Source organism: Haplochromis burtoni, unplaced genomic scaffold (assembly GCF_018398535.1).
Source record: "Haplochromis burtoni strain Fernald_Lab_line unplaced genomic scaffold, NCSU_Asbu1 Contig_225, whole genome shotgun sequence".
Lineage (NCBI taxonomy): Eukaryota > Metazoa > Chordata > Actinopteri > Cichliformes > Cichlidae > Haplochromis > Haplochromis burtoni.
The window spans coordinates 578553-587495 of NW_024582586.1; the positions used below are offsets into that span (position 1 = coordinate 578553).

Sequence of the window (8943 nt, forward strand, 5' to 3'; positions counted from 1 at the left end):
AAGCCCTTCAGTCTGTGTCTCCAGCCTCAGAATAAACACATATGCAGGACTCTGCTGACCTCTGGCTGTCACAGGGTGGAACTGCATCCTATTAACCAAACGTACAGCAGCATCGGGGAATCTACAGTAAGAGCAGCAACTTATTCAGAGCTTCGCCTTCAAATCTACAAGAGCAATAATTAGAAACTGCATGTACACATTTGACTGTCTACAAAACTTTGTGTAGTGCAGTCTTTGTCTTTATTCCAGGATGCTTAATTACAAAGAATGAACTCTCAGACAAGATATAATTTATTGAGCAATATGGCGATTTACACAGAGAAGCAAAGAGGAAATGTTTCAGTGATGATGCTTCTGCTTGAACTGCAGTCCACAGTAGCCACACGTTCCCACTTTTGTGTCTTTATCCTGAAGACCAAAAACAAGAGCATTTACAGTTTGGGAACATTACATCAAATGATCTTAGATTAAAACAACACTAAATAAAATTTTACAGATTATATGTGCAGAGTCAGGCTATAATCTCTCCTACTGTTCTACTCCAACCTACTGTTTGGCTAATGAAATCATAGAATTCGCTGAGTTTATCCATTTTAACAATGATGCCACACTGTTGGTAAAAGGTGGGGACATTATAAATCATTTGTATGTTCTGCAAAGCAAAAAAAAAAAAAAAAAAAAGGATCTTCATATTTTTCAAACCCTATTTAACACACTACTGTACACATTCGGGAAGTGAAGAGAGCAGCTGTTCTAGTTTTGAAATCCTTGCTTGAAACAAGATTTCAGCTCAAGAGCCCTACTTTGTTTTTTTTCCGTTCAATCCATGCAGCATGTTAGTGGGGTTAGGTTAACTGGTGATTTTAAATTGGCCATAGGTGTGTGTGTGTGAGCACTAATGGTTGTCAGCCTCTTTGTGTGACCCCTGCAACAGACTGGTAACCTGTTCAGGGCGTACCTGCCGCTCTACTTGTAGCAGCTGGGATAGGATTCAGACCCCCCAACCAGGAAATGGGTAAGTGGAAGAAAGACTCAGAAAGCCATGCTGCTAGAATACATGTACACTTTGTCCTGCTTACAAGTCTGGATAGCATCGGTAGCTTATTTTTGTTTCCAGAGACGGAGCCATCTTCACTATTAGTTTATGGCCTCGTCCTGTGCCTACAGAAATGGCCAATCAGGTAAAAGCCATTGTGAGATAATGGTTTCTGATTCTTACGCAACTTTCAAGTCTTTTGTTTGGCCTGTTTCAACTTTGTTCCAAAAAAAAAAAAAAAAGAAAGAAAGAAAGAAAAAACATGGAAAATGAAAATGATCAATTTTATTTTCAGATAAAATCATATTTTTCCCAGGTTTGTATACCATCATGATTCAAATATTAAACCAAATATTAAACTGAATTTCATTTACATTTTATACAGCATCCCAACATTTTGGGAAACGGGGTTTGACAGTCTTTTGGAGTCATCACTCAACCTCAGTGCTAAATAAACTTCATCGTTCCATCTGTCTATTTTCTTATCTAGTTCATGGTTTTGGTTGGCCTGGAGGCTGTCTTAGCTGTCCGAGGGTGAGAGGCGGCACAGAGGCATCAGGCAAACTCTACACAGAAAGGAGGATTCAGAGCTAGGAGCTTCTTGCTGTGAGGCGATGGTGCTAACCATCATGCTGCCAGCTTCATCAGTGCAACAGCACCTTTGTGTTTTCTGAGATCCCTCATTGCACAAAGCTGCTAGGTTTAGGAGATTCATGCCATCTGATGCCTATCCCAGCAATATGAATACCAAGCACTTGAAATAGTTTTATCTTAATGGTGTCTGCAGGGTCTTACCAAGTTGATGTAGACTTTGGGGTGTCCCAGCGCTCCTCCGCCCCCATCGCAAGATACCACTCTGGCTTCGATGTCAGACACTGGCTCCTCTGCCACCAGGTTGATGGCAAAGTTCTTATTCACCTTTAAACAACAATACAAAGCAATTGTGTAAGTACTTTCCAAAACTCGGCGAGGAAGTCGCTAGGTGTGGTATGGGGACTCTGCACTGATGTGCATGTTTTCTTTGTTTTTTTTTAAGTATTTTCCAAGTGCTACTTAAAACAGCTTTTCCAAACATCGTAGTTTTAGTTTGGATGCTTACATTAATTTACTTTGCACACAGAAACAATTATTTCGCAAAAAACAAAAACTGGCATTGGCCTCTGTCTTCAGTGGGATTCAAATCAGGGCTTTGTGCAGGCCAGTCAATAACGTTCACTTTGGTATTTTGGGGGCAGTTCTTCACCAGGAGCAACATATGTTCTGACTCGTTGTCATGTTAGAAGACAAAGCGACGACCCACATTTGACCTAAGAACGTGCTTCCAGTAAGCATTAATCTTTCTCCAGGTTGTCTTTAGCATACTTCAGTCTGGTTTAAAGTTGTATCTTCTGAAAAACTGAAGTTTTTCTTGGTCTGCAACCTCACAGTCTATTCAGGATTCCAGTGCTTGTCTTCTTTGAGCCTACAATTCTCAATTCTTGATTTGGTTAAGTTATTCATACAGTTTTGGCCTTGGATCTGAAAGACCTAGGCCATAAACCCAGTTAGCAGGGGTTACACTAAGCTTAGCCAATAAATACATAAATGAATAAATTGTTAAGTTCTTATTTCTTACCTCTTTCTGTTTGCCAACAAATCTGGCTTTCCTGTAATCATGCTCATCATACACCTAGGAGAAAAACACAAGTTACACGCAGCAGTTTACAGGCATCCTGTTATTTTGTTTATCTGTGATTTAACATTGTGGTCCTAATATGAGAACTGTTTTAAGAGCGGAACTAAATGAAACATTTAGATTTATTGCATTATATTGCATATTGTGTATGCAATATAATCAGTGACCAGCATTCAAATATCAAACATCTTACAAGCAGAGTAATTTGGAGCTGCAGGCGTCAGTAACACTATGCTAAGGTTAGCTAACGTTGCTCCATCGGGTAAAATAACAGTAACAGAGAGGTAGTTTTCAGCTCACCTGTCCGGTGTGAGTGATGGGCTCGCCGGTAGTGGAAACATCTACACTATAACGGTGAGCAGGTACAGCGGAAAGCTTCAAAGGCGAAACAAGCAGCTTAACATTTTTACTGAAGGACAGAACTCTGCCCACTGTGGCCGCCATGTTTACAACAACCTGCTTTCCCAGACTGCCTCGCAAAGGACGCTAATACCGAGGTTAATTTCGCCCCGAGTCTGGCTTTTCAGGCTCAAAGAAACTTTACCGGTGTTGTGCCAAAAAGTGATTGTCTGCCAAAAACTGATTTCCAATGTTTCTGTGTATTTTTTATGTGTAATATCTTTACGTATGTTGATAAATAGACTTCGGTGAACATGGTTTACAAAGAAGTTATATATAGAGTAAAAAATTATCTGTTTTTCAAGTAACTTTACAACTCTGTGTTATTGTACTTACATTTTAACCAATCCGGTCCTTTACCGCCACTTAAAATATTTTTACAGCACTATTGTAATATTTGCTGCCATTTCTGCTGTCTTTTTGGCTGGGTTTGTGTTTCGGAGGACATTTTTAATGTTAATGAGATTTTTTTTAACTGCATAAATAAAGGTTGTACAAAAGTCACTGCCAAAAACTGAATGCGCCTTCTACCTTGTTACACGAATGTTGTTTGTGGCTCAAGATGACTTTATGTCATCCATAAGGGATGCATTTGACATATGTTTCACATATTATAGCCCAACGAGTTACTTATAGCAGTTTAAATACGAGCAATCAGTTTTTGGCAAATACCGGAAATCAGTTTTTGGCAGACAATCACTTTTTGGCACAACACCGGCGGCAAGCCTCAGCAAGGTGCCTTTATTTATTTTGACATATATTATAAAATGTAAAATAGTTCAAATTTAAAAAGACGGAATCCGAGACTGTTAGTATGGAGAAAGGGATGTGTTCTCCCACAAAACTAGCGCGAGGAAACTGCCTGAAAGGCAAAAATAAGGGCTTCACTATCCTTTTACACACCGGAAGCTGTTGTATGTACTTGAAGCAAGAAAGCAGTGTGGTTCTTGTTGTGGCGATTAACACGTACTTACAGGGGCATAACCCCATGAATTCAACTTTCTAGTGATTTCTGAAAGGTTTGTTTGTGTTGTTTGACTTTGTAATGTTTTCTGCGCAAGACTGTGTGAATGCTTATTCGGTCTAGTGCTAGCAGGTCAGCTCTGACATGCTCGTCTCCTTGGCCGTTACATAGTTCTGCTGTGTGGACACCGGGTGGTAATTTTTACATGTACAGAGTTTTTTTGTACAAGGAAGGTAGTAGCCTATAAATATATCATTTTTAAAGGCCCATGGAAGACTTTATTAAATTGGTGTGTAGCTGGTTAATGTGTTACGTACTAGGCCTCATGAGTAGTGCTTATTCTGCAATATGTTGCTGACTGTATTTTAAAAAACATGTTAATATGATTACCTTTGTTAGCCCAGGCTAGTTTGTTCATCTCAAATAGTATTAGAACGTTATTTAAGGTGGTGTATTGTGCTTTTTGTTATTTCCTCTCATTTATGTCGTGTTGCAATGGGTGATGCTTGTGTTATAAAGGTCGAGGTTTCAAGTAAAGAAGTCGGCATATGTGCAAGAATTTACTCTGACCAAAAAAACTCAAATTTGATACTTTTTTTTTTCTACTCTAAACATTGTATGATGTCAGTTAGGACAGGTATTCCAAATGTGGTCATGTCAGGCACGCAGCTCCGCCTCATGTTAAAACTTTAGGTTTGTGAGGGGCAGCCAATTAGAAGAGTGCGGGCTCAAAGGGAGGGGCGAGGGAGCCAAAACAGGATGTTTTAGACAGATGAGAAACTAAGGACCCCAGGATAGGTCCGTATGAATGAATGTTTTGTGATTTTGTGTGACAGTTTGATTCCCAATGAAATGTCACCTTCCCAGACTAAGATGACCTTTCTGGATGCCCTGTTTCACCTGACCAAAAGATTTTGATGCACTTATTTTAAACAGATGGTGAATCCACCCAATTAAGAACGTGGAGTTTCAGTAACTGTCACATTTTCAATAGTTTTTGCTTGATGAATGGCTAATACTTGCCTAGTGAAAAAATTAAGTAATCTTTTCAGCTCTGCATCACAACATGAGGAACTAAAAAATATCCTTTTTTGGAATTCTTTTTGCAGCTTTTCTGCCATGGCCCCCCTTCTGCTGAAGCATCTGGCTACCTCCTTAGCTAGGCAAGTGGCCCAGATGAGCCACTGGCGTCTGACCTTGTCCTCACCGGCAGCCTTTGTTCACAGATCTCTCTTTATGCTCACCGGCGGTTCTCGTGCATTTCTCCCATCATCGGCCAGCATCAGCTCCATCCAGCTCCCTTCTTCTGGCTTCCCGGCTCGTCGTGAAACCTCTCTGTTGGGACAGTGTCGGCATGTTCCCTGCGTTCAGCCCTCTGCAGGAATGAAAACCAAAACTGCCCTGAAGAGGCGCTGCAAGGACTGCTTCTTTGTTATAAGGAGGGGACGTTTGTTTGTGTTCTGCAAGACAAATCCAAGACACAAGCAGAGGCAGGGCTGAAGTGTTGTACGAGCGTGGGGGTGACTGCATCCAAGGCGTGGATATTTACGAAAACTGTGCTGAAGTAATAAATTGTTTGGCTGAAAAATACTTTGAAGTCTTCTCACCTCTCTACAGTTCCTCTTTTAACAACAAAAAAGACAAATTTTTTTACGCATACTGAGCAAAACTCGTGAGCCGCCCTGTGTTTCTGCATGTTTTGATTCTAAAGCCAGGTGGGTTTTTTGGGGGGGTTGTTTGTTTTGTTTGGGTTTTTTTTGTCATTTACAAAGAAAATGTGATCTTGAGCGATAGTTATCAGACTATCTGAAGGTCTTTCAAAAGTTTTTCTTTAGACAGTGGCCTTGTTTTTCACTTATTTTCAGTCCAGTTCTTGTACCTGACCATTTTCAGGTGAATTATTATTTTATTTGTTTAAACACTTAACACCGACCTATCAATCATTCAACCATTAAAAATGCACAAGTGTTGCTTCTATAGCAGACAACTTAGCAAATAAACTGTAAACTGTGTCTTTAGGCACTTTGTTACTAGCAGCCTGTCTCAAAAGACATAATTACTTCTCACTTCTTTAGGGTAAGTGACTCAACTAAAGAAATGAGAAGTAATTATGTCTCAACTTGACTCAGCTCATCTTGAGTCTATTAAAAAATGCCAACGATAACAAAGTTTTCCAGGAGCAGAAAAGTATTTTTGGATCAACAAGGTCTGAAGCAGCGTGGGATCATCCTGATGGATGAACAGAACGAAACGTAGCCAACATCCAAAGAAGAGCTTTAAATGTCCTTCAAGAACCCTGGAGAAATATTCCTAATGACTAAATAAAGGCATGACAAGAAAGCTGACCTAAAAGAGTTCAGGCTGTGTTGAATAATAAACGTGGTCATGCCAAGTATTGATTTTAAAGCTTGTGAGAATTGAACAATATTATTGCCTTATATACTGTATTTACATTTATTTTTGAACCTATTTCCCATTTTTTTCCAAAGAAAATATAAATCAATGAGGGTTTGGTCAAGACATTTGCGCAGTACTATAGATAGATACATACATACTCAATGGCCACTTTATTAGGTAGAGTGATTCAGCTGTATGGTCAGAAAATCAGATAGCGGCAACTAGTGATGTAGAGATTGTCAAGATGACCTGGTTGTTGGTCCCAGACGGGTATTTCAGAAACTGTGGTCCACTAGCAATTTCCCTTACTAGGGTTCAGAGAGAATGAAAAAAGACAAAATATCCAGTGAGCAGCAGGGTGAAAATGCTTTGCTGATGCCAGAGGTCAACAGAGAGGGTCAGACCTCTAATAGTAGGATAAAACACCCGTACAGGAGAGCATTTTTAAATACACAGTAAAGTCTGACCTTGAGCTAGATGAGCTACAGCAGCAGAAGCCCACATCAAGTGCCATTCCTCATCTAAGAACAGAAAACTGAGACTACAGTTCACATAGAATCATGAAAATGAGACAACAGAAGATTGTGTTGAAATGTTGCCAAGTCTGGTTAGTCTCCATTTCTTCTGCAACATTTGGATAGTGGGGTCAGAATTCAACATAAACAAAATAAAACTATGGCTCCACCCTGGTTCTGGCTGGCAGTGACGGTGTAAAGAGATGTTTTCTTGGACTCTTAAGTATAAATACCACAACCCACCTAGTGCAGTGCATTATGTAAAAATCATTAAAAATACAAACAAAAAGAAAAACAAATGGGAAGATCTGTGCACTAGGTTTTTCTATGCTCTTTAAAATCAGGACCCAAATGAACTGACCAAAACTTCCACCACCGTCTTCTTTTAAAAAATATCTAAAACAAAAACACAAAATGAACACTGCACCGCATACACTTACTGATAACATGGTTTATTTTTATGAATACAATTTAAAATCATCATTTATTTTTTAAATGCAGTAGAATTAACCAGTTAACACCTACAGGGGCATTGAAAACCCATTTATGGTTACACTTACTGACATTTAGCACCCCCCCAAAAGACAAATACAAATGTTTCAAAGGACTAAAATCCGTTACACACATCCCAGCCTTTACACATAAAATATAAAACAGTGCAAACTGCAAGTGTTCAAAATCTCTGCCAAACAATGCTGGTTATTCAGCTGCGAGGGCTGTCCAGAGGTTGGAGCACTGTGTGTGAGCAAGATGTAGATATTTCATGTATTTGTTTGGACAAATATGCAATATTTAAGGCACTTTTTTTTTTATTTTTATGGCGGCCAATAACAGGAAGAAGATGGAGACTTTGATTTTCAATCAAAACTGTTTGTCTTGTTTTTAAATGGAAAAGTATTTAAAAAAAAATCTGTCATTATGCAAATGTTCATGCCTTTTTTTTCTTGCATTTTGATCAACCCTGGTAGATTATGACCAATCTACTGCAATGTCGCTCCTCTTATGACCTTTATGGTTGCTTCCAGCAGCATAACACATCATGTTACAAAGCTCAAATCATGTCAAACTGGTTTCTAGAACAGTGAGTTCAATGTACTCAAACAGCTTCCACAGTCACCAGATCTCAACCAACAGAGCACCTTTGGTGGAACTGAAGTTTCTAACAACATCAGGCTGAGTTCCATCATTCTTCCACAAGAGGGAGCCAAAGTGTGCATCATGGACGGTCGCTTTTCAAACTCCCTGTCACTTTTAAAACCAGTCACATTCAAAACTTTGGGGAAATTCTCAGCCACTGTATGTTTACTAAAGGCCAGAAAAAGGGCCATGAAACACTGACTGACTGCAATACTCAGTCCCAAGTGCCGAAGAAACTAAACTGGTTGAAAGATGTTTGGCAACAAACACTGAGTGTACGCTGGCTTTGCTCGAATAAACTAAAGGTTAATATTTGCTGATGGAGGATCAGGGACTCGGAAAACGTGTGTACATGCACATATATTATTTGAACACTTCTAATTTCGCAAAAGCACGGCAGGAAGATTTGATCCAGTGTTTGGGACCATCCAATGGCTTTCCACTGAAGCATTTGGTCAAAGAAAAACAGATTAAATGTTTCCTTTGTTTCTGTGTGAGCTGTGGAAGGTTGTCAAATAGGTAAGTCTGAGTTCACCTGGCAGACTCAGCTAGTGATTTCTGTGGGTCAATAAACGAGTCTTAATGCAAAGCGTCAGCCACAGGATACAATGTAAATCAGCCATCTGTGGCTTTGAAGATCAACAGAGTCTGTTTACACGGGCATTTGCTGGCATGTAGAAAATAAATGACAGCAGAAATGGATGGGTGGATCAAATAGAGACAGAGGAAACAGGACTTCAAACGCCTACTGGACTTCATTGAAGGCAAATCACCCGAAGCATCTCAGAGGCGCCTTCCACAGCTAGTGAGACCGTGCGGT

At 39.7% G+C, this 8943-nt stretch overlaps 1 protein-coding gene across 1 annotated transcript; it reads right to left on the minus strand.

Moving 5' to 3' along the window:
• Nucleotides 1-193: 193 nt before the first annotated feature.
• Nucleotides 194-3190, minus strand: ndufs6 (NADH:ubiquinone oxidoreductase subunit S6). Its single transcript, XM_005937274.3, has 4 exons — nucleotides 3012-3190; nucleotides 2652-2705; nucleotides 1832-1954; nucleotides 194-408 (listed from the first exon to the last, which is right to left on the minus strand). Exons 1-4 carry the CDS (start codon nucleotides 3153-3155, stop codon nucleotides 340-342), a joined length of 390 nt encoding a protein of 129 aa, XP_005937336.1. The 5' UTR covers nucleotides 3156-3190; the 3' UTR covers nucleotides 194-339.
• Between the last annotated feature and the right edge of the window lie 5753 nt (nucleotides 3191-8943).

Excerpts from the sequence above, each read along its gene's own strand:
- ndufs6 (XM_005937274.3), bottom strand. The coding sequence starts at position 3,155 with ATGGCGGCCACAGTGGGCAGAGTTCTGTCCTTCAGTAAAAATGTTAAG. Across the intron at positions 2,706-3,011 it reads CCATCACTCACACCGGACAG|GTGTATGATGAGCATGATTA; the intron begins GTGAGCTGAAAA and ends TTTTTCTCCTAG. Across the intron at positions 409-1,831 it reads CCAAAGTCTACATCAACTTG|GATAAAGACACAAAAGTGGG; the intron begins GTAAGACCCTGC and ends TTTGGTCTTCAG.